This window comes from Camelus dromedarius, chromosome 10 (assembly GCF_036321535.1).
Source record: "Camelus dromedarius isolate mCamDro1 chromosome 10, mCamDro1.pat, whole genome shotgun sequence".
In the NCBI taxonomy this organism is placed as follows: Eukaryota; Metazoa; Chordata; class Mammalia; order Artiodactyla; family Camelidae; genus Camelus; species Camelus dromedarius.
In genome coordinates, this window is record NC_087445.1 from 59,073,630 (window position 1) to 59,099,249 (window position 25,620).

The 25,620-nt window shown below is 42.8% G+C and overlaps 1 protein-coding gene and 1 long non-coding RNA gene across 2 annotated transcripts; one reads left to right on the forward strand and one right to left on the reverse strand.

The window, feature by feature from the left end:
- The first annotated feature begins 1,551 nt into the window (after nt 1-1,551).
- DNAJC25 (DnaJ heat shock protein family (Hsp40) member C25) lies at nt 1,552-18,025 on the forward strand. The gene is made up of 4 exons (XM_010988736.3): nt 1,552-1,956; nt 13,608-13,760; nt 15,728-16,198; nt 17,587-18,025. The coding sequence occupies exons 1-4, from the start codon at nt 1,624-1,626 to the stop codon at nt 17,707-17,709; spliced, it is 1,080 nt and encodes a 359-aa protein (XP_010987038.3). The 5' UTR covers nt 1,552-1,623; the 3' UTR covers nt 17,710-18,025.
- Nucleotides 8,374-25,616, reverse strand: LOC135322294 (uncharacterized). Its single transcript, XR_010382771.1, has 3 exons — nt 25,334-25,616; nt 23,148-23,318; nt 8,374-9,982 (listed from the first exon to the last, which is right to left on the reverse strand). It is a non-coding gene; the product is annotated as an uncharacterized LOC135322294 (long non-coding RNA).
- Nucleotides 25,617-25,620: the final 4 nt, after the last annotated feature.

Here is a 25,620-nt window from a genome sequence, read left to right on the forward strand (position 1 = left end):
CAGTGTGCTTCAAGCGCCCTCTATTGGCAGAGTTTAACATCCAGCCAGCAGGCAACAGGGAAATGCAGTCTGCAGAGTACTTATCCTCAGGGATGATGGCCTCTGCAGCTCAGAGGCAATAAATCAATAACAGCCACAGACCAAAGTTCTGTCTGCTTTGAAGTGAGCTTTTCAAACTTTAGTTTTATCTTGACTATGGAGCTCTAAATCAGCTCTGGGGCCATGACCTGCGAAGGGAAGAGTCCAAATAGAGGAGACGCTTAGGCTAGGTCGGGTAGGAAGGCCTGGAAGTGGGAGATGGATGGTATTTTAGGCAGAGGGACTAGCATGAGCAAAAGCAGAGCATGTGAGACTCTAGGATGTCACAGAATCCTGAAAGCCAAGCTAAGGTATCTGAACTCTAAGAGTGAAGTTGGGTAAGAATAACATGACCAAATCTGTGATGTAGAAAATTTCCTTTATCTCAAGGCAGCATGGGAATTCCCTCCATTAGGGAAGGAGAGCCCTGAAGTGGTAGCAATGAGCTGCCATGGGAGGAGACTGCATGAAGGAAGTGGACTGGGAAACATAGCTGAAGAGCCTCCTGGGAGGTAAGGTTCAAACAAAATCATCAAATGTTTCAAATATGGAAACAACATGATCCAATGTGGAGATGGCTGGCATCTCAAACACAGCATGTCTCAAAAGAATGCCTCATCTTACAACGTAAGTTTACTTTCCTTGGGGGCAGGTATAGCTCAAGTGGTAAGAGAGCATGCTTAGCAAACACAAGGTCCTGGGTTCAACCCCCAGTACCTCCTCCAAAAGTAAATAAACCTAATCACTTCCCTCCACCAAAAAAAAAAAAAAAAAAAAAAAAAAAAGTTTACTTTCCTTCTGTGTTCCGTATTTCAGGAATGGCACATGGTTTCCTAATCCGGAAACCTGAGCGTTGATTGTCATGATTGGGGTGCTGGTGCTAATGGCATCTAGTGTGGAGAGGCCAGGGATGCTGCTAAACATCTTACAATGCATAGGACGCCCCTACAAGGCAAAGAATTATCCAGTCCAAATAGTGTGACGGCTGAGAAACCTGAAACTAGATGGCAATGAACTTTAAGGTGGATGGAGCCTAGAATGCCTAAGTTCAGCTTCCTCTTGGAAAGGCAGGATGGGGGTCAGTGAGAGGGAATCTGGGGCTGGAGACCCGGCTTTAACACCCTGGGCACACAACCAGATGGCAAGAGAGCCAGACTAACCAGTCGCAGCAGGTGAAGTCACGATGCTGGAAAGTCCACGATGCCTGGGAAGGGCATTGTGGATCCTAATGCGCTCTGCACCCACTGGATAAGTGCGCCTCAGACACAGAGACATCCTTTAGGTATGTCGGCCTGAGAACAAATCCTCAGGCTGCTGGGACCCGAAACGCGTTCAAAGACATGCCGGAAGCGGCCGGGCGGCTGAAGCGTCCTGCTCCCCTAGCAACGGTCGCGAAGGAAGTGGTTGCCGCAGCCCCACGCGATGCGCCTGCGCGGAGGCGCAGCCTGCTGATGTGGAGCTGGGCGGGGCCGCCGAGCCGGGCGCGCCGCGGTGTGCGGGAGTGCGGGAGCGCGGCTCGGGTGGCGGAGCCGCGGCCGAGCCGGGATGGCGGCGCCGCTCGCCCCGCGCTGGGGAGCCGGGGCTGCCCGCCGGCGCTGGTTGGTGCTGCTGCCGCCCCTGCTGCTGGCGCTGCTGCTGGCGCGGCCCGCGGGGGCCCTGGTGGAGGGGCTCTACTGCGGCACGCGGGACTGCTACGAGGTGCTGGGCGTGAGCCGCACGGCGAGCAAGGCGGAGATCGCGCGGGCCTACCGCCAGCTGGCCCGGCGCTACCACCCCGACCGCTACCGGCCCGAGCCCGGCGACGAGGGCCCCGGACGCACGCCGCAGAGCGCCGAGGAGGCTTTCCTGCTCGTGGCCACCGCCTACGAGACTCTCAAGGTGAGGCCTGGGGGCGTGGATGGGCTGCGAGGACCCTCCCGGGAAGCGCGTGGCGCGGCTCCTCCGGCCCTGGCCCGAGAAGCGAGGTTCCCCGTGACTCCCGCGCCGGGTGCGGCCCCCACCACCCCTAGGACGCTCGCACTTTCCCACGTAGCCCGTGGGAGAGCCCATTCGGGCCACTTACAGAGAGGGAACCCCATCGATCTTGGGGGCACAGCCAGCCCCTTCCTTTTTGTGACAGTCTTTGTTGTGCACAGGTTTGGGCTTCTTACGATTTAGTGAAAGCGTTTTAATAACGTGCAGCTCACACTTGGAAAGCAGGGTGATTATCATTAGCAGAATCTGTGATAGAACGCAGGGTTGGTCTCCAGTGACAGTGCGATCGCGCCAATTTGACATGACAGAATGGGGATGGTGTCAATTGTGACATTTAGCTTGGGTTTAAGCATATTAAAAAACAAAACAAAACACTAAGAACACCGGATGTTTGACTCTTGGCTCTGACACCCCTGTATGACCTTGGATGGTGACTTAATATGTCAGAGTACCTGTGTCTTCACATGCACAATTAAGGCCATGATACCTGCTCCCAGGGTTGTTATGAGGATTAAATGCTAAACGAGAAACCCCCCATATAGGACCTGCAAATAGGTGCTTAATGACTTGGGTTTCACGACTGAGAATTGCTAGTAGGAAATACTTTGTGAATATATGTGCGGTCATTTGACAAAGGTTTTATTGAGTTCTGTGGGGATGGGGAGATTTAGCCTGATCCTGTTTTCTTCTACTACTGCAGAAAATGGAACCACAAGAAATCACAAAGTATAAATCGTATTTGGTGGAAGTGCTCCTGCTTCAAGAGCCCCATCATGCTAATGGAACAGCAGCTGCAGTTGTAGAGTTTTTCCCTAGCATTTTTTTTTCTTTTTGAGATAGCGTTTTCCATGTCTGCTTTTAATGACTACTTTGGGCATACTATAATTTAACCATGGATTATTTTTCCAGGTTAGATTTCCAGAGCTGAAAATACTGAGTCAGGGAGTTAATGGCTCTTCATTCTTGCTTTCCAGAGCAGTTTGGATAAAATGGAGTTATAAAATTCACTAAGTTCTCACCAGCATTGGTGAGATTGTAATTTTTATTGGCAAGTAACTGAGGAATGGGAAAGTGCTGAGGCCAGAGAGCTTAGTTGCCTGTTACTTAGGATAAAGAGTAATTGAGGAAAGACTTCAGAAAAATGGGAAAGAACTTCTCCATCCAGGGAGCCCGGCATCTAAAGCTCCAACCTGGGTTTTTCTGCAGTGAGGAAAGACAGTAGTGCAGACAAGTCGCCAGAAGGCCTGCTGCTCCAAAGCCCCAGTGGCACATGAGGGAGCAGTGGGCTGGCGGGGAAGCAGCAGAGACACTGGCGACTGTTGCCTTATGCTGGGGTTGGAGATGGGTAGATTTGGCATGAAAATGGTGAGCACGATAGTAAGAACTTTGAAAACAAGTGCCAGGAGATAGAGGCAGTACAGAAAGTCTTTCCAGGGGGAACCCCAGGACTCTATTCTTGCCAGTTTCTCGAAGAGACAAATTCAGAGGCTGATCTGGTGGATCTGTAATGGTTGCCTCTAAAGGTTTCTGCAAGTTTAGCACTGATTTGTCAGCTAATAAAAAGCTCGATAAAATAAGCTGTCCACTCAAGAACACAGAACTTTGAGGCAGTTAAAAACTAGTATGTCTGGAGAAAGGAACACTCTTACTCTTGACTGGGACAGACTCGCGGTAGCTGCACATGCCTCCAGACAGGAAGCTGGAATTGGAGTTGCACTGATGGAGGAAGGAAAGACCGAGTTGTGTAGTTTCCCAGCCCCACTTAGTACTGCTCAAGAGAATGGAAGTCATCTGTGAGAGAAGAGGGGTATCGGAGTAGTTCAGATGCTCGAAAATCAGACCTGGCTGGGCTCTATGAAAAGTCCCACTTTGAATTTATAGTGATTGATATGGATTCCAATTCCATATGGAACACCTCCAGAAACTTGAAAAAAAAAATTCATTGCAGATGCCCTCTCCTGGAATAAGGAAAAGGACTTGGACTTGCTGTGTGTGGAAGAAGCTATAAGAAACAAACAGGGTGGTCTGATTTTATTTCTGCCATAGTGGAGAATTGGGAGAAAGTTGCCAGAAGGTATCATTTCTGTCTAAGGCAAAGATCTGATACACTGGGGTCATCCCCTTGAGGCAACAGGATTGTAACCACTGTTTTGCTTAGATTGTATCCGCGGCCTGGAAAGAGGCCTTGTGAGGGTTAAGCTGTCCATATGACTCTTACTACGAGTAGGTCAGACAGAATAGTGGGGAAGTTGATGAGTTCCAGTGGCTCTGGAAAAGGACGAGATGCAGAAGCCGGCTGGAGTTCCCACATAGCATCTCACAGAGGCAGCAACTGCAGACCTGGGACCACGTTTCATTTCTGTTTGCTTATTTTGTTACACGCCATATCTTTCCCCGTGAAGAGTAACGGTGAACCCTGTGCGAGTCGAGCAGGGGCAGGGACCTGGGAAGACTGTCCTCCTTCACAGTCATGTTCAGTCATTGCTGGCGTATGGACGGAAAAGTCGATTCTATTTTTGCTTTGTAGGATGTCCAGGTAGATTCCGTCTCTGGAATAGTTTATCAAACAGAAATTGTTTCTTTGGTGAAATCTGAAATAATACAGTTGTAAATTCACTGGAGTCAGGAGCCTTTTTTCTCCCCTCCTAACTTTTTGATAACCTTGATTTCTCTTATTCTTGGTCTATTCAAGTCTCTTAATGTTTTTAATATATATGGTACAAGAAGCTATATTATATCCTTATTATAATCTTCCAATGGTATTCCATCGAAACTTCTCTAACAACCAGGCATCTCTGAATCACCAAAATGAGAACTGTATTTGTGGAAGATATAGTGGCTTTATGACTCTGAGTTTGTCTTGGTTAAATAAGTGCCTCTTTGAGAGGTTATTTTTAGGTGATGGCTGCTAAAAAAAAATGACGCTAACATGATTTAAATGCAATTGGTCAGACAAGGAGGTGCTATCACACTTGGTCATTGATTTCATCGCCACAACGATTCTACCTGTGAATAGAGAGACTGAGAAAAACCAGAAAAAGAAGGATGGGTAACAATGGAAGGCAGAGGCACGGCCAGATGCTTTTACTAAATCATGCTTAGGTCATGTCCTCAAATAACTTAAAATTCCAGATTTCAGCAGGACTTGAAACCATTATGATTTCACACACTGCTTTATATTTGTTTCATAACATGAATTAAGACAGGGAAGTAGTATTTGTGTATTTGATCACTGGGGATTCAGGGAAGCTCGTGGACTTTGGAAGTGAAGTAAACGGACTCTCACTCGCTGTGTCAACAATGGATCTTTTTACATGGATATAGCACTTATCACACTGCGCTGCAAACACTGAGTAGCCCTTCTCCCCTCTCCACTAAACGGTGCTCCTCATTTTTGTGTGTATATCCGTGGTGGCACCTAGCACAGTGTCTGGCACATAGATAATGAATACTTGTGAAATGAAAACTGCTGTCTGGAGATAGAGTCAGAGTGGATGGAAATCGAAAGTGGATTTCTGGCATTTTGACACTGTTAGGTGAAGTCTGCTTTGGCATTTTACTCCAAATTAATTGTAGCTTTAAAGAGTGGTACAGATGAAGTAGATTGGATGGGTATGAATGAAAAACTTCTGTATGAGAAAAAAAATCGTACTTCTATTTTTAGGGAGAAATTATGTTCTGAGGGTTTTTAAGTGAGACCACTAATCATTTCTGAATATAGATAAGAACTGGATGAATTAGAAGCAGATGAGGGAAAGGATGCATTTAGACCAACTGTGATTGGTAGACAATGGAAAAACAGTAGAGTCTGACAGCATTTTGCAAGGTCACAAGAGAAGAAAAAGTCTTGGCGGTACTACTGGCGTGCAGGTTATCTGAGAAGTTGAGGGATGTGCAGCGATACGCCGCTCCAGCCTTGTCTTGGCAGGGAAGTCACAGAACATTTCAGTTTCTTTTATTAATCTGATTTCTGTGGCAGGGCTTTCGTCCTTAGGAATAATTTGGCAAAAAGGAGATTCTGAACAGCCTGCCCTGTAATGTTACTGTTCTCCCTTTGTATATTCTTAATCAACGCTTTCTCTAACTGGTACGGACGAAGGTGCCGGGGGAGGAGACCGTAACAGTGGAAAAGGCACAGTTCCTGCCTTTAAGCTTTAATGTAACAAGGAGACAGATACGTATTGTTCGGCTGCTGCTTATGTAAGTTATATAATAACGTGTAGATTACACTGCAGCACAAGAGGACACGATTGTATCTTCCTGGGGGGCTGGAGAAGAATGCACTCTTTGATCTGGATCTAGAACCGTCCCCACGTTTGGCTGTGAAGGGGCATTTCGGGTAGAGAAGAAACTTGATCAAGAAAACGTGGAGCCACGAGCGTGCAAGGCTTGCTCCAGGAATGAGATGCAGGGTCCCCTTTTATTATGTTTTTCCCAGAGACTCTTTGTTTTGGGGGGAAAAAATGAACTGCACTTACTGGTACTGCTGTTTTCCTTTTCCAGCATCGATCCAGATTTTAGTCATTTATTCATTCATAATAATTTGAGTGTTCATAAAGCTAATAGAAATGATGTAAATTTCTGTTGCAGTTGTAATGCTGATAAACAGCCAAATTAAGTAAGCTTGATGGCAGATAGTTTTCATTTCAGATGCCACCTCTGATTGGTCAAGACTCTGTGAAACGCTTGTAAATTCGGGGGGGGGGGGCTTGTCCGGGTTCAGTTGAAAGGATGACATGGTAAACAGTTCTCCCATGGGCCCAGAAGAAGGGTGTGGCACCTTATGTGCCGCATTCGCTGTTTCTGCTGTGAACCCGTGGGTGTCACTTATTTTTTCTCATCCCTGAATGTCACCTGTTACTCCTTACCTAAGGCCAAGGCTGATGACACACCAGCTGTGCCAATGCTCGTGCTGTGACCACCTGACACATGCTGTCGTTCACAGCCCGTCAGAGCCTCTGAGTAGCACAGAAACTACTGAGATGATATAATTCTACCCAGTAGCTGAGCACTTGACACTTCAATTTTGCTGATGCAGATCTGTCGTGCATGGACTGAACACTCTGAGATATTCACGGCACCAAGACCCTTACTGCATTTTTCATTGACTGTAGGGGATGTACTGTTTCCAGGTTAGAAGCCTGTCAGGTGCGTGGTAGGGAGAATGTCTGAGGAGACTGGAACATAGGTTAGGATCGCTCCTTTAAGCTGTGTTCAGGAATGTGAACTCCATGTATTGAATAGTTACTAGAGGTTTTAAAGTGGAGAAATAACACAATCTGATGTTTGTTTCAGAAAGTTCTGGAAACAGTATTGAGGATGGGTTGGGGAAGGCAGGAAGGTATTCTTGACTGAACTCATTTTATAGCCACCTTAGTCTTCTGGAATCTCATCATTCCTCTCCGGTAACCTGAGAATCTCTTGGTTCATTTCTCATTCCTTAATTTTTCTTCTTTTAAAACTACAGTCACACTTTTTCTTTCTTCACTGCTGGCTCTCCTTACTTCCTCATCCCCCTTTCATTTAAACTGTGGTAGAGCGACATGTGCACCGGCACGTGTTCTGGAACGGTTCTTCCTGAGATGAACAGTGATGCTCTAAGCGTCAGGTCGGAGGGCCGCTCTTCCTTTTGGAATTAATTGTGGCATTGATTCTGACCATGTAGTTCTTTAAGCTCTTCTCCCTTGATGCAGTTCTCTCCCCTTTCTCCTAGCTTCCCAGCCATTTCTTTCAGTCTGTATAGTCTTCCTTTCCTCTGGCTACAGCTTAAACATTGCTTTTCCTTAGAATTCTGTCCTTTGGGTATTCTTTTCTTTTAATTTTTTATTTTAAGCTCTTCCTGATGAAAGTCAACTACATCCTTGACAACCCTGAAATCTGTGCATTCTCTAGGCTCATATTTTTCAGTCGTCTCTCATTTGCAGCACAAGTACCCAAAATTAAACATGAAACCCATCTTAGTATCTTTGTTAAAGCATTAATTTTGAAAGGGGATATAATTATGACTCTCATACAAATACAAAATGACCATATGTCAGAGATTTTATTTAACTCATTAATGAGGGAACCAGTAAGATATTAAAACTGGTGCAAAAGAGAAAAAGTGTTAACATACTTAACAGTCAAGACAAGGAGTGCTGAAGTGCCTGTAGGACCAGTCAGTGTGACAAGGCAGTTATCAGTTGCCTTCATCCCACTGGACACAATTTGTCTTTCTGTGAACAAGAATTATTTGCATCACTTCCAGTTTCCCACAAGTTACTTCTTTACAAAGTTAAATTAGACTTTTCAGAGACAAAAAGGCGCACTCCTTCCTACAGGAATAGCTAATCCCTGGGGCTCCAGGCATTGAAAAGATACCCGGTGATTTTTTTTTTCTCGCCTTTTCAAAATCTTCCACAGTTTTCCTCTGCATCTTTTCCAAATGTGCTGTCCTCTTTCTTTATTCTTAGAATAACATGGTCCACAGAGTAACTATAGTTAGAAGCACCACCGCCACGCTCAGCATGGTTGATTCTTGTACCCCTTCAGTAAGACCCACTTACGAATCCTCTCAGTCTGTTTTCCCTCTCTCCGTTCTTCACAACACTGTCAGAGTTATCGTTCAGAAATAGGCCCTTCTACTCAGTGCTATTATTCTCATACTTTAAAACATTTTATTGTTGAGTAGCAGAGGCAGTGACACCCTGACACTTAGCATAGCAAATAAGGTCCCCACGGTTCTTGTCCAGACCTATCTTCCTGGGGCCACATTTACTACTCCTGTCTTCCTGAACTTCCCCAGTGCCTCAGTTTCCCTGAATCCATTCTGTTCACTGATGCTTCTGTACCTTAACACGTGCAGTTTTCCTCACCTGCAACAAATGTTACCGCACCTTACTGGCTCTTCCAGCTCCAGCCCTCATTTCATGTCTTCTGTGAATCCCATTACCAGTGGTCCCAGGCAGTGAGTCAGTCCTTAGCATGTCAAAGTGTGTTTTTCATGCTTGCTAGATTCTCCTTCCAGATGGGAGAGTTCTTGAGGCCAGCACCTTATTTTATTTGTCTTTTTATCCTCCTCTGTGTTCAGCACATGGCTTAATGCCCTGCATAGCTATTTGCTGAACCGAAAAGAACTGAGGGTTTTAGAAACTCAGGTAACCAGGTGGATGGTGATACTGTTAACTGAAACACAGAAACAGATTTGGGTCTTGAGTATGTTGAATGAGATATTTATGTTACGTTTAAAAAATGTTCAAGAGATGTCTGAAAATTGGATACAGGAAAAACAGATCTGAGTGTCACTGTACATAGTATATAAGTGATACTGCCAGTCATGGAAGTTGTGACCACATGCAGGCTGAGAAGAGAGGACATATGAGAAGACAGTTGCACAAGTGGCTGGTGGGCAGGGAACAGGAAAAGAAGTGAAACTCAGAGCAGTTAACTTTCTTTTTCTTTAGTAGGATGTGATGGCCTGGGAAAAAATTCAGGGGAACCGATGTTATTTTTTTAAAAGATCATTTGTGTGTTGTGTATTTCTCTTAAAAATAGGATTAATATATATATTTTTAAGAGTGAACAAACTATTACCACTTTTCCATATTTTATTGATTCTTGGCCATTACCATCCTAAATGGTTTCTATTATTAGTGTAATAGGAAATTTTTAATGTGAAAACTGGCTGCAATATCAGATTATTGCAATTCATGTTTATTGAGCTCAAACAATTCATTATTTCTTTCAAGGGCGAGAACATAATATATTTTTACCTCTGGGGAGGGGGGGAGGATCATTTGCATAAGAGAAGGAAGGATCCAGTGCTCTCTTTGCTTGTGGGTTTCCTCTTGTTCACTTTTGCTCTAGATATTGGTGGTTATGTTCCAGTCCTCCTGCATATGCCCAAGAGGATTGGGAGTGGAGTGGACACCAGCAGAAGCACCATTTTTTCCTGTAGAGATTAGAAACAAGGAGCTAATTGCCCTGCTTGTCAAGGCTCAGGACAGAGAGGAGGAAGAAACAAGTATAAAGGTTTTGGTTTTGGAAAGAAGTTGGAATCTCCTGACCCTGGGACCTTAAGATCCACAAAATTGCTGAAAGAAAAAGTCCTACCTTATTGAAAGGTAAGATATTACACTGTTTTAAGGTTTAAGCTATTTTAGCCACATGAGCATATTTTCATGAGCTGTGAAATCAAGCAGTCATCGCTTCTACCAGGCTGAAGTTTTTGTGACATAATCACGCATCCTGCCTTCCTGGTGAGATGGAGATCTGTGTGGCTGGAGAGGTGTTCACAGTGAGGGAGAGCCTTCACAAACTTTCGCTCAGTTCTGAAATGACATTCATTGAATGCCAGGCACTGTGCTAGGCCTTGGATATACAGAGATGAATGAATCTCCCTACCTGCCTTCCAGAAGTTCTCTTTCAAGGAGAAGAAAAAACTGATGATTACAATGTGATAAGTGCTATAATAAATAGGTCATAAGTGTAATAAGAGTGGTCTAACTCTGTCTACTAATGTTTACGTCCTAAAGGATTAATAGGAGCTCATGAGGTTGGAAGAAAGGGTTGGGCACATGAGTTAAAGAGAATCATATGTTCAGGCATAGATACAAAAGAGCATGCTGTGCTGGAAGAACACATCAAATTCCAGAAATTGCTATCTGAATGTCTGCTGTGGGCACAATGAGGGAGAGTGATAAGATGTTGCGAAGTAGGTAAGTTGGGGCCGGTCGCGGGGGCCTTGGTGCATGCCCGGGGAAGCCCTGGAGATAACAAACAAAACGCCTGTGAGGCTACTTCCCCAAAACGGGTAGGAGAGAAAATAAATATATGTGGTAAAATAAGAACGTGCCTGCAGCTCTCTGACTGGGTCCCTGCCTCTGTCTTTTTCTCTTTCGCTAACATTCCTGGTATCCTTTCTTCTTATTAGGTTGATTTGAAACCTGGTAGGTTACTAAAGGGTAGGAAATTGATCTAGACTGTTGAGAATTCCTAAGTCTTCAATTCGTGCCAGCCTTGAACACCTTGTAAAGTGTATTTCATGCCTCAGCCAAAAATCCATTTTCTTCATTCTAGAGAGAAAGCTGTAAACCCATTAATGAAGGACAACTTTGGCTGAATAAATGCTACAGGGAAGTGGCTGACTTTGTCTCTAATCATGACCAAAACAGGGTCATGAAATCATGGTGCCCCAAGAAAAGAAAACCACGCTAAGAGAAGTCACCCTTGACTCTGAAACTGTTGACAGGAGTGAGGGAGTCTGAAGACTCATCACAGGGGCCCCGAGTGGACCCACAGGCTCTGGCTGCAGCAGAGAGGCCAGACAGAAGGGACGTGTTTTGGAGCTGCTGGTGCTGGAGCATTCGTTGGCCATCCTGTTAGGGGGCTCTGTACTTGATGATGTCACAAATTAGGGACCAGTGAGAAGACGGTGACCTTGGGGGAGGCTCTGGGTGAAGTGCTGGAAGAGGGACATCTTCATTCCATGGGCTGTGACCTTCACTAAGAGGAGGGAATATCCCCCGGTCACTGACAGAGCAGTTTCAGAGCCGCTCACAGAGCCTGCCGTGCACTCCCCCCAGAGGAGCGCAGTCAGTCAGGCTGGCCGGAGGGCTCCGCAGACATGCTCAGGCTGCGGGACGGCAGGAATCTGATCTCGGTGGCAGTTAGTTTCAAAGTTATGTGTAATCTAGTTGGAGCAAGGAGAGGAATCATGTTTGAAGGAATACATTTCAAAAAGCCTCTGCGAAGATTGGGAGGCTGAGTTTAAAAGGCAACAGTTTCAGGCCAGAAGCAGAGCATACCTATAAAGTTAGCCTGGAAAGCAAAAAGTGGACGGAGAATAGAAAAATACTCAAAGGATGTCTTGAAGTACTCAAAATGAGATACATCAAGGGATGTTACTGGCTTTAGTCTTCAGGGCTAGCTGTATACCTACAAGGTTTTACCTTCGGGTTAGCATCTGAGAATATGATGGCTTATAGGAGGGATGGTGGACTGACAGCTGAGGCGTGTGGCAGTTGCCGTAAGAAAATCTTTTCTGATAGAAGAGAACATACAAGTGAATCTGAAAATAATGTCAACCTGAGCTCAGCTTATATAACAGATGATTCTCATACTGGCTCTCCATAAAGTGCATGGAATATACTTTAAATGTATTTACATCTAATTAGACTAGATACCACTGCCTCTAGTTTCAAATTCTAGTCGGAGGTAAAAACTATTCTGAATGTATTGAATGTAAGAACTGTCACAGAGAATGTGCTCATTCAAGTTCAGAATTCATAATAGAAAATACATGATTTTAATGGACTGGGAGGGTTTTGTCAATTAGCAAACTTTTCACTTTAAATCTAAGAAACTGCTTATTGGAAGAGTCAGGAGACCATGCACTGACCCCAGAGACCCCAGGCAGCAAAGCACTAAGTGGAGATCTTGAAAGGGTTTAGCTAATAATCTGCATCTTTATGAACAGTGGACAATTAATTCATCCTAGAAAGAAATCCTCTAGGTTAAAAAAAGATTTTTGTTTTCATGATGGTTTCTGTTGTACTCACTTATAGAAAGTAAAGAATTTGTTATGGTTTTAGACTTCAACAGTTTTTGGAAACAAGACAAGTTGAAAAAAAAAAAGAGAGAAAATCATAACCTAGTTTAATAGCTTTTCAACCTATGTAGCTCAATAAAAGACTGGTATTTATACCTGTTAGAGTCTGAATAAAATTAGAGGAGGTTTTAAGAAATGTTTTATTTGTGAACATTTGAGCAACATTTCAAAATGCTATAATTTTTTCAACATGTTTGCATGATTAAGAAAGACCTATATATTACCTTATTTATGAACTGGGGTGTGACGGCGTGTTATAATAGTAAAGCACTGCATATTTTTAACATGTTTTTGTATAATGTCATTTGATATTCAAAACAACCCTGTAAAATTAGTAGGGCAGCTATTAATATCTCTGTTTTACAAGTGAAGAAGAGTGAGGCTCAGAGAGGCTAAACACTTTGCCTGATGTCACAAAGCTAGACTTTGACGATTAGACTACCTTGGTGTCTCAGTGTTGCCTTGAGATGAGCATAATTCAGTTTTGAGGGCACAGATTGGTTTTGTCTACTTTTTGTCGTCTTAATCGTTGCTTTCAAAAATAAACTTTCTATACAAGGTTGGGAAATGAACAGAGATAAACATTTTGTTCTATAAACAGTCATTGAGAGTAGGCGTCAACACGCTCTTAAGTTACGAGAACAAGATAACATCCTCATTAGCACCCCAGCACTGGCTAAAAAGGCATGGTTCATTTCTGTTAAAGTGTTTTTTATTTTTCCGGGAGGACCAATAATACTTAAGAATTCGAGGACATTTTTTCATTATGCTTTACATCTAACATTAAAGTTCTGGAAACAAATTTATGTGTGCCTTTGAGGAGTTATGGGAAATTCTTCGATTCCAGTTCCTTTACTCAGATTGATTACATAATTCTAAAATTCTAGATATGACTTAACAGATTATTAACTGTTTATGGCCATTTTATGAACTGTCCTATGAAATGGGGTATTTTGTCATTTTACAGGATGAAGAAACTCGAAAAGATTATGACTACATGCTGGACCACCCGGAGGAGTACTACAGCCATTACTACCACTACTACAGCCGGCGCCTGGCCCCCAAAGTGGACGTCAGGGTTGTGATTTTGGTCAGTGTGTGCGCCATTTCAGTGTTCCAGGTGTGTACTGATGGACGTTATCTACGTGCATGTGCCGGAGAGCACACTGCTTACTGCTGGTCACTAAACCTGAACTAGAAGTGCCTTTTTGTAGAATTTTGCTGCCAGTTGAGATTAATTTTTTACATTAGAAAAATATTCATTTATTTAGCCAATTGATAGCATTGGAACCTTTGTCGGCAGGAAATCTAAGAAATTGATCACGGATGTCATTAGGACCAAAACCAAACACCCCCGATCTTTTTTTCATTGCCCCGTCTGGGGTATTCTCCATGTAACAGCCAGAGTGAATGTCACCTAGAGCGTATCATTTACAGGCGACCCTTGAACAATGTGGGTTTGAACTGCACGGATCTGCTTACACGCGGGTTCTTTTCAGCAAATGTGGGACTGTGCAGTAGTTAACACAAAATACAAGGATGGCTGAATCTGAGGATAGGGAAGAACCACTATGTGGAGGGCCAGCTGTAAGTTACACTCAGATTTGGCGGAGGGTGGGCGCCTCCGCATTGTTCAAGGATCAGCTGTACTTTAGTAGGGCTTTTCAGTGATTTCCCATTACACTTGGGGAAAAATCCAGACTCCTTAACAGAGCCTGACAAGTCGTGGCACCCAGCCACCAACTGCCAGGAGCGTAGCACTTGCCTTCGTAACAAACAGAATGTCTCACGCACTTCCCTGTAGCTCATCGCACCCCTGCTCAGGCTGAAAACCACTGAAATGGATGAAAAGTGCTATGGTAACTTTTTATATTGTCTTAAAATATCACAAAAATATAAGTTCAGCCTGAAATGGGTTTTCCCCACTGTTATTCCTAACCTAGTCACACGCATCATATCCTCCTCTAGAGTTTAAAAAAAAAAAAAAAAGTGGCCAGAATGAAGCAATTTGCTAGTTTGAAAATTACTTCTCCAGTTTAATTCCCAGAAATGAAATTCTGTTTATATGACAAAAGAATTCCTATTGAAAACTAAGGCTATATGTTTTATTTAAAAAAAAAAGGGGGGGGGAGATTAGGGTTTTTTTTTTTTAATTTACTTATTTTTTTTTTAATGGAGGTACTGGGGATTGAACCTGGGACCTCATGTATGCTAAGCACTCACTCTGCCACTGAGCTACACCCTCCTCCGAGGCTGTACATATTAAATGTATCAGCTTTTGTAGTACTACTTTTCAACAGGGAGAGGAAGGGCATTTTACTTTTCTGTTTTGGATAATGTAATAACCTAGTCAGTTTTTTTCTTGCTGTTCCTAATGGATTTTGCTAGCGCAGCATTTCAGGTTATTAGTGGTTTTGCTGCTGTATTTATTCTGTACAACAGCAGCTGAAATATGTGGCGATACTCTGAGGAGCAGGACTTTTTCTCACAATAAAACCCTTTGTGGCTGAATATATTTATGAAGCAAGTTAATGTTTTCCTGTCCAGATAAGTAAAGAGTTCAACCATATTTGAATCTTTCAGTTCAGAATATGATGAGCATTACTATGGTATGTGTAGATGGTTTAGGAAAGAGATGAATTTAGTTGTCTTAGTCTATATCCTGTGATTTTTTTAAAAAAGAAATTCCTGACCAGCTAGTTTTGCCATTAAACTCTTCTTCCAGTAAGTAGATTGCAATCTTTAAAAAAAAGAAGAAACTTCTTAATTGTGATCTCAGAAAGAGCCAAATGGTAAAGAGGTGAAATCAGCAGGTGTGGTGTGATCCCACCGATCCCTCCTTGGATCCCGGGCGTCTCCGGTCTGAGTCAGTGGCTTTCTGGCTCAGCTCAGGGCTTACCCGACCTGCCCGTCCTGGAGCTCTTATGTCCATGTGGGCATCATTCAACTGTATCTTTAACTTACAGAGTAAGATTTCTGAGGCCCTTGTTTTTCATCAGAATGGGTTTGGGGTGGGGGCAGGATTGTGTTCACCAAGATGAATTTTGGTGATAAAAACGACCCGTTTTTCTTTGTTAAATATTCCAGTTTTTCAGCTGGTGGAATAGCTATGACAAGGCAATCAGCTACCTGGCCACGGTGCCCAAGTACCGCATCCAGGCCATGGAGATCGCCAAGCAGCAGGGACTGCTCAGAAAAGCCAAAGAGAAAGGCAGAAACAAGAAGTCCAAAGAGGAGATTCGTGACGAGGAGGAGAGCATCATAAAGAACATCATAAAGAGTAAAATCGACATAAAGGGAGGCTACCAGAAGCCCCAGATATGTGACCTTCTCCTCTTCCAAATTCTCTTAGCTCCTTTCCACCTGTGCTCATACATAGTCTGGTATTGCCGGTGGGTCTATAATTTTAACATCAAAGGCAAAGAATACGGGGAAGAAGAAAGACTGTATATCATCCGTAAGTCTATGAAGATGTCAAAGTCTCAGTTTGATAGTCTAGAAGATCATCAGAAAGAAACTTTTCTTAAACGGGAGCTTTGGATAAAGGAGAACTATGAGGTGAGTAGTAGCCGTCACAACTCTGCTGGGGTTTTACTGGCATCTTCCCTGCCAGGTTAAAGCCAGGTGTGTGACAAGGGGTCAGAGAAGTGTGCTCAAGTAATAAACATCTTATTTTTATTGAGAGTATGACTTTACTTATAGTGGAACAGTGGTTTTTAACCTGTAGTTTGTCTTTTAAAAAATGAACTTCAAATACTGTATTAATGCTAAAAATTTTAAGAATGGTCTAATTTGTTGTGCTAAGCTGCAGTGAGATGATACGTATGTTTGCAGGGGTGTCATAACTTTTATGTTAATTGCAGCATCCAAACTTTGGTCTTCTCACAATTTTCTGCCAGTCATGTTTTGTTTTTTAAATTCTGTGGTTCTTAAGAATTCTGAGAGATACATGTATCTTATTTTCAATTTCATAGACATTTCTCTTTATAAGTGGTGTCCGAAATAGATTTTACTGAAAGTAAAGTTTAATCTGAACTTAAGTAACTTAACTTACTATGAATTGCCAGGATGGTTTGGCAAGTAGCTATATTCAGCCTGCTTATAAAGACATAAAAGTGGACTGTAACGTGGTAGCTCCTAAATTACTTGAGAAGTTTTCACTTTTAAGTAGTTTAAGCGGCCCGCTCTACAGTAAACTGTGTCTGTCATAGAGCGCTATCCTGGGCTGATACCATGTTATTACGTGAGGTCATCTTAGTTATTACTTCCTCAAATTTGGAAGTGAAATAATTTCTTTCTAAAATTTCATGCAGCTATCAAATTGGTTATGAAAAGCTTGTCCATTTAGCTTCAGCTGACATCCCCTAATGGTTACAGAAATGAAAGATGTTCTTTGTTCTTAACCTTTGTGGTTTATTTAATCATCTTTGGTAACTTTAAAAATATTTTGAAAAACCAATAATTATCTTTGAAGATAAAAGTAGTTGTAAGTTCAGTTTGGAGATAAATGTATCTATAAGGTCACTTTGTTCTTTGGTTAGGATCAACAAAGACTGAAAGGCATCAGTTAAATTTAGAGTATCATGTTAAAAAAATAAAGTGTTGATTCTTTAGTACTGGGCAATTTGTTCTAAGAGGAAATGTTTAAACACTTTAAACTCAGCTTATATATGATTTCAAGAGGGAGGCGAATGTTTTCTGGGTGACAGAAATCAGTGAAAAAATTACTAGTCCTTGTACAAGTTGTTCTTTTTTGTTTAACACTGAATGTTGAAGTGCTTAATTTCTTAGTGTTTTTAGGTGCATGGTCTTCAGGAGACAAACCAATACATTCGTTGGAAACTTTTACCTAAAGTTACGTTTGAAAAATGTAGACGTGCCGTAAAGCTAATGACAAATGTTTCTCTCTGGATTGTAAAGTCAGTTTGTGTTATTTATATTTATAGGTCTACAAACAAGAACAAGAAGAAGAACTAAAGAAAAAACTGGCAAATGACCCTAGATGGAAGAGATACAGGAGGTGGATGAAGAACGAAGGGCCTGGACGGCTGACATTTGTGGATGACTGAAGACTGCTGGAACGCTACTGTGCCAAACCTCAATTGTGACGTTATTTTCATAACTGAATTATTCTAGCAATGTATCGGCTGCTCTTTAGCAGTAACTAAAATTCCTCAAATATCTGATTAAACAGAATAATGTAGAAATGTAAACCTTCCCTTAAACCTTTATACCTAAGACATTTATGATTGTTCGATTTTTATAATCAATTTGTGGATTTTGTTAAAAGATTTGACATGGAGATTTATTAGTTGCCATTTAAAAATTTTATATGTTTAGCTAAAAAATTTGACATGCAAATTTATTAGATACCATTTAAAATTTTTACGTGTTAAGTGTTTATTCTTCAAAAGTGTTTCCTTATTCTTTGTTACAGTGCTACATTTTTCTGCTTTCATGGCCTCTAATGCTTTCACAAAACATAAAAAATTGTAACAGCATTTAATTACATTAGTGAGAGTGTCTTTCTAGACACAAATTTCTTCAGCAAAACGATTCAAGTATCATGTCACCTTTATGACGGTCATTATAGGATTGAAATATGTTCCAAATATCTCTCTAGGAGAGTCTTCTGCCAGACTGTCTTTCTAATATCTCCCCCCAGTCATAATATTCTTAATAAGATCAGCAACTCTCCAGGAGAGTGAATCTACCTTCATATCCTTGTAGGATGATCTTGATTGCAGTCATTATAGGACTATAACTGTATTCGCAAACCTCTCTCCAGAAGGGACCTTGCGAAAAAGGTCTTTTGTACCACAATACTGCTTTTTAACCTCCCTTCAATTAAAATATGACAGAGCAGAGAGGTTCATATATTATGAAGTCCTTGAGTGGTGAAAAATCCATTGTATGTGAGCCCATTTACACGCATTTAAACCAGAAGGAGGTGCGTGGCTGTGTGCTGTTCTGTCCAACAATGAAATATAAATGTTTTATACACGTGGAAGGGAAAGTAATGCACACCTCATCTGACCGAATCGAGTACAATACCGCTGCAAAGTATTGGAACACATTCATGGTAGTGAATCAATACTCCTGTTAAAAGATTTATCCCAGTCCATCATATTAATAAAATGGTTGCAATGTATCACAAGCTTGTTGGTATGACATTTAAAGTCAAAGATTAACCTATTGCTTTTGAATTATATAATTTTAAGAGATTAGTATAACGTAATAGATATGTAGTCTGTTTCTACTCAGAGCAAACTAGTTCTTTCAAGAGTCAGACCAAAAATGTGATGCATACAGAGAGGCTGGAGGGAAGAGTACCATCCTTGCTAACATAGCAACAGACCCGAGGCGGGTTATTTGATCTGTGAGTGATGGCCTCAGTTACTTCATTAGACAATTAGAGGAGTTTGACCAGATTATCACTCAGGCCCTTTTGCAGCTCTAGAATTGTGAAATGATATAACATTTATATTTTTGTAAACTTTAGATGAAAGTGTTTTATGCATCCATCCTTTTTTTGGAGGGTGCAGAAGTTACAGAGCTAAATTATAGGGAGCTATGTTTTAAGCCTCAAACGCCCAACTCTTAACCAGAGATAAATGCCTTTGCTAGGTGCTGTGGTCGCTACAGTCAGCAGTCCCTGTCTCAGTGAGTGCGTTATCACACATTTAACACACAGCAGTATGTACCATCTAAGAACAGACGTACGTACCATTTGTTATGATGACCAGAAAGAAATGTAGACCCTTGCCCCTCTTAAAATTTCAAATAGATTTATGATTAACTGTATTTCTAACCTAGTGATAAGGAAAAATAAGAGGACTGGATATGTTAGCATTCATAAAGTTTGGGTGATAAAAACACTGTATCTTTGGATATTATTTTGCATGTATGCTAGAGTGCTGTATTTCCTTCTGTCTTTATATAGAACTCTCATTTCTGGAATTGCTCCTGGCAGCCTGCTGACTTGGTAAAAGTTTGGTCGGGCTCTTGGAATCGTGGTCATGGCATGGGTGAGATGAGTGGACTCTCCTTAATGGAAGGACAGTGACTCTTCCCTTCCTTCAACAAAGTGGCTTATGCTTCAGAATCCTGGAGCAAAGGGAGGGCAGTTAGTCATCACAGTGTCATTCAAGTATTCTGGGTATTTTTACTGTCTCCTTGCGCTGCCCATCCCCCACAAAAAACCAAAAGCTCCATGTTAGAAACATCTGGAGAAGAATCCTGGGTAGAGGGTCCCAGAACCCCACTAGTTAGAACATTTTTCTTGTGCTTCATTTTAGGACTATCACCATTTCCTTTTTAAGCGTGGTATTCGGGGGTTTATAGAGCATAGCTGCTCATTGCTTTCTATTTATTATCACTTCATATGAGTGAGGTCAGTGCTAAAATTACTCTTAGGACAATATTCATGTCAGATATCCTCATTGCAGATTCCACTACTGACTCTTCCCTCACTGGTCTTATTTCCTTATGAATTCTCCAAGTGCTACAAATCGCAGGTTGTAGTTTCATAGCACATCTGTCAGCGTGGGCCATGCCTAGAATTTTAAACGTTACGTGAAAAAATGGTTGAGTTTACAGAATTAACAACTATTTCAGTACTACTGAGTTTATGTTTAGAAAATCATAGTTCATTTCCTTTGAGATTCTTTTTTGGAGGGGGAGGGACTGAAAAGTCAGTAAACTTTTAACACCCACACCTTGGAAATATTTTGCTTGAGTGGAAGGCAACTTCTCAGCTAACTTTCAGCAGGTGTTTTGAACCAGTGTGCTAGCACCAAGCTGAAAGTTCTGTGGAAGCTGAAGAGAAATGGCTTTTATTAGACACTAGTATAAACAGATCCAGCTACTTAAAGACTTTAAATCAGACATGGTCTCTGTTGAGTTATAATTGTGCACTTGAGGCAGGTAAATGTTGGTATTGATACAAAATAGTTGTATACATATGAATTATAATTCATTTTATTTACAAAACGTGGTACTCTTCACATTTAAATATGGGTTAAGGCTAAATCTAGAAACCAATAACTAAATAAAATTTGCTAAACAAATTGAACCTTTCTGGTTTCCTCATCTGTGAAATGAGGGGATCTATTTAGAGACTCAGGACTTAAAAATCTATAAGCCTGCAGATGTACACAGATTTAGGCAGGTTAGGCTGCCTGCGATTGAGAAATGTTATGAATATTTCAGTAAAAAGGCTCATAATTTGTCATAAACTTTAATCAGCTTCTTAAAGGATTCAGACAGTTGTGTATGGAGTGGATCACATGGTCTTAGGTCAGTGACATTTGGGATTTCCTACAGACTGCTTCTCCCCAGTTTCATCAGGGGATGGAGAAACTTCCTCCCATTTGACAGTGTCTCCTTTTATAACCTCAAGGGTGGAACGGCTCAGCCAGATAGACCAAGGTTTGGTTCCTGGCCCTGTAACTGACTAATAGCTTGACTCCGGGCAAGTTAGCCTCTGAACCCCATTTTTTCATCTCTAATTGTGGGGATACTAACTACATCACAGGGTTATTATGGAGAATTAAACAAGATGGGGTGAGATGCCTGGCATATATTAAATACTCAAAAAATGAGTTCTCTTGCCTTCAGAGGAACGGGAAGGAGTCTCGGTAAAAATCCATGGTAATAGAGTGTTTAGTAATGATTACAAACCTGTTGTTTCTTTATTCTTTTAGTAGGTATTTAAACCCCTCACCTTGTGCAGAGTACTGTGCTAGACTGAAAACGTGATGCTCCTTGGGGCTGGAATCGTGTGTTTTAAAAGCAGCTGGCTGCCTCTTGTCGCCCCTGGGGTACAAGGTGAAGCATCGGAGATGACAGCTCAGGGAAGAACGAACTTTCAGAAAGAGTAATCTGCTACTCACGAGTTCAAGGCCTACATTTACTGAAGGGACACTTTCAGTGAGATGCAGAGGCATGCCTGGAACGGTTGCTCAAAAGGAGATCAAGTATCCCTGAGGTGCACTGCCTCCCAAACTCTCAAGAAGCCTGTAAAACTCTCTCCAGAGAATGGAATCTACCAACCTGCTGGTGAACCTTTCACTCCTGATCCATTATTCTAAGTTCCAACAATAATGCAATGGGTGTAAGCAAGTGAAACGATTTTGGTACATTCTTCTGCATTACATTAAATATAGTTGTGAATGTCTTTTCCTGTTTCTTCCTTAGAAAAGCAAAGGCAGCACCTTCCCATTATGGCATTACCTTTATGGGGAAGAGTGATTTAAAGCCCCGTTTCTGGGAAAATAACCCACTGTTGGTAAAAAGGTGACGGAATACACATCAGGAGTGAAGAATTATAGATTGTAACAGGGAAACAAATGAAATGTTTGTCTTTACAAGGACACTGACATTTCTAAAAAGTACTGAGATTCTTAGAAATAGTTGAAATATATAAGATTTTGTCTTAACCAAGAAAAAAATGTGTAACAAATTCTTTAAAATAATACACTAGTGGTCTGTGCATTTTAGCTGGGGTGAGGAAGAAAGGATACTGTGTCCCCACGTCTCAGCTTTCAGAGCTCTGAAAATTGTATCTGCGGGGACAGGCCCTCGTCCTCCCGCGGAGCAGTGACTTCAAGCTAAAATGGAAGCTCTCTCCCTGACTCCCACTGCATGTGATATACCAGGCAAGTCACTTCCTGTGTGGGTCTTGGTTCCCTCTTCTCTAAAATCTGCAGGTCTCTTCCCACTCTGAAGTTCCTGATGCAAAGATCAAGGGTGAGAAGGCATTCTGGTAAAGCATAAAGCGAAGCACAGATGGTCTGCCCTCCTCAGTCACAAGCAGCACCCAGGCTGCTTGTTCATGGCTCGCTGCGGGAGGCTGGAAGCCCAGACCCGGCTGTTTCTTTCAAAGCCAGACCACACCTCTCCAAGAACAGCACAGTCAATCATACAGAAGTGGGCAGGGTGGTGAGTGTGAACGGGCAGGAAGGAGGGAGGGGGGGGCGCACCCCTAGACCTTTTCTGCTACCTCATGGCTGACACACAAGAATTACTGAGTGTTCCCTCGCTGTGGTCACCCCCACGGCAGCCTTTTCTAACTAGAGATAATCTCCTTTCTTCAGCTGTCATCGCGCTGTGCAGATGTCTCCCGCATCGCCGTCCGCCACTAAACATTTTCAGCAGCCTAGAGGCACGAGGCAGTTAGTTAGCCTCCTAAGCCAAACTCATTCTTCACTCCTCCCTTCTAACCCAGTCCTGTTTCCTAATTTCTGTGACAGGAAGCAGATCTGGCCTATGCTCTGCCTCAGAAGACTTTGCCCCCTTCCTCTGCATTTCACAACCACAGTGAAGTCCTGACTGACTTAGTCTTTCGAATTTGTTCTCCAGCTCCCCCTTCACAGTCCTAACCAGGGCCTCATTCCAGCCACCCTCTCCACCAAAAGGACAAAACTATTATTAAAGTCATCTTGTCTCCCCAACTTCAGTTCCTTTTGTATCCTCATCCCAAACTAACATTCCTAAAACGTCTTACCATGTGGTTACCGCACTGTTTGCCACAAACTGCTCTGTTCCTTTTGAGGTTTTCTGTGACTTGTCGTCCTAACAGCTTTGTATCTTCTGTTACTCACTGGAACCTTCTTTATTCATTAATTCATTCCATGTGTTCTCTGTGCTGGAATGCCTTCCCCTTCCTCTCTGCCATCTGCAGACACATATTTCCAAAGTTTAGGTCTCACCATCTACGATGAACTTTTCCTAATCCTTCCATTCTATATCTTTGCCCAGAGTCCTTTGCCACATCTTTTTGACATTCAACTATTCTATTCTGTCGCCAATTTTGTAATGTTTCCAACATATACTTCCATTTTTTGATTACAATATATATTAAGTTCTTTGGGGTGAGGGAACTTGCCACTAGAGAGGACTTTAAAATTTGCAAATCTGCTCTTATTACGAGATAAGAAAAACTCTTTAACAACCCAAAGACTGAACACATAGCTCACAAAGTTAATAGAAGAAATGTCCAGGCTCAACAGTTAAGACTTTTAAAAGACCTAAGACACCATTTTTCATCGAAGAGATTGGTAGAGATAAAGAGCCACAATGTAGAATTGTGCGGGTGCAGAGAAAAAGGCAGCCTTCTGGTGGGAAGAGCAATTGCTATCACCTTCTGGAGGACAAAAGTAGGGAAAAGTTTGGGAAAGTTTATATTCGTTGTTCCATCAATTCCACTTTTAGGAGTACATCCTAAAGATAAAACAGACATGGCACAAAGCTGTTAGTTTAAGGCAGTCATCATGGTGGTAAATAATAGGGCAGTAGGTAAATAAACTATGATCCAGTTGTACGATGGAATACCATGCAGCCATTAAAAATAAGAGACGTAGAGAATATTTTTTTTTTTTTTACTGTTCCTGGCTCCTTTCTAGTACCAGCATCCTGGTTTTCCTTTGGGGAACCTGTCTTTCTCTTTCAATCCACATGGTTTGGGTGAGTGTCTTAGTTTGGGTTCCCCAGAGAAACAGATTCTGAGATGGAGATTTTTGTGCAGAAAGTTTGTTGGGGAGTGTGAAAATCAGCACTTGTCGGGGAATCCAGAAACTGGAGATTAGGCAGAGGGAAGAGCTAAAATGTGAAGTGGTTGCTCTAAAGGCCTCAGATGACCCTGTGGGGGTGGGGGCAGGGAGCTGGGATCATTCTTCAGCCATTGTGCCAACTTGAGGCAAGGGGGTTGGGAGTTCGGATCCTATACAACCCACATCAATCACTGGGTGACAGCTGACACCGGGAGGGGTGGCTCTGGCTATGGGGAGTTTCCAGAGGGACTCAGCTGAGAGGCGTCAGCTGCTGCTGCTCCCAGCAGGTGGGGGAAGGGGTGCCTCAGTCCTAAATGGGGAAGTTGGGCCGTATACCACCCCTCATCCTGCTCTTGGCCAGCTGCACTAATCTGAGCATTCCAACACCACACAACCCCACCTTCAAGTAGTGATTGGTTCAGGGGTCGGCACATGACTCAACAAGGGCAATGAGATTCATTATGGGGCTTTTTGCCAGAACAATTAGAAAAGAGGTTTTTATTGCTCCTGGGTTTGGTAGGCTGGGACAATGCAAGCATGGAACCTTCCTTCACAGCACTAGAGGGAGTCTATTTACCACTGAAGAAAACAAGGCCAACACTCAGAAAAAAGCAGAGCCAAGAGGAGAATGAGCCATGTGGGCCATTAAATCCACTACTTTAAAGTCCCTGGGCTTTTCAGTTACACAAGCCAGTATATTACCTTTTAGCATCAAGTTAAGTGGGTTCTCAAAATACAATGGCATACAAGAATAATAAGGATATGCTCAAAATACATGAAGTGAAAAACATCAACAACAAAAAACACACATTTTACATAGAGTAATGATGCCAGTCTTGAAAAACAAACTAATGTACACAATAAAAAAAAAAATCGCAGCGCAAGAGAAACAATGGTTATAGTTAAATGGCGAGATAGGAGCGAGGGGACTGAATTTAACTTTCTTCCATATGGATCTCCCTACCTTGCTTACCCTACAAGTCAGCCGGTAGCGTTCCCGTCAAACAGTAACAGGCCAATAACGTTATGAACCCGTTTCTGTACCACGGAAATCCCACCAGTGGTCCCTCATCTCCCTGAGGACAGCACCTGCGCAGGGCTTAGAGGCCTGCACACCTGGCCCCTTCCTTCTCCAGCTCACCTCACACCTCGCGCCAGCCGCCCAGTCACAGTTCTGAGGCACGAGGAACGCGACTTCGCCGCCTCCGCCCCACAGCCCCTCCTGCCCCTTCTAGAAGCTTCGATGAGGAGGTGGGCGCCTCTGTGTGGTGGGGGGTGGTCCCTACACCTCCGGGGACAGGTGTAGCCGCCAGTGTCCTCTCGGTTTAGAACGCAGAGCCAGGTGTCAGTCAACCCGGGACCGCAGAGGGTCGCTCACCTGCGGCGTCCGCAGCAGCACCTCGGGGCGCGGCCGCTCGGCGGGACCGG

Bases quoted from the DNA above. Each gene is read 5' to 3' on its own strand.
- DNAJC25 (XM_010988736.3), top strand. From the start codon at position 1,624: ATGGCGGCGCCGCTCGCCCCGCGCTGGGGAGCCGGGGCTGCCCGCCGG. The intron at 13,761-15,727 runs GTGTGTACTGAT...TAAATATTCCAG, and splicing joins GCGCCATTTCAGTGTTCCAG to TTTTTCAGCTGGTGGAATAG. The intron at 16,199-17,586 runs GTGAGTAGTAGC...TTATATTTATAG, and splicing joins GGATAAAGGAGAACTATGAG to GTCTACAAACAAGAACAAGA.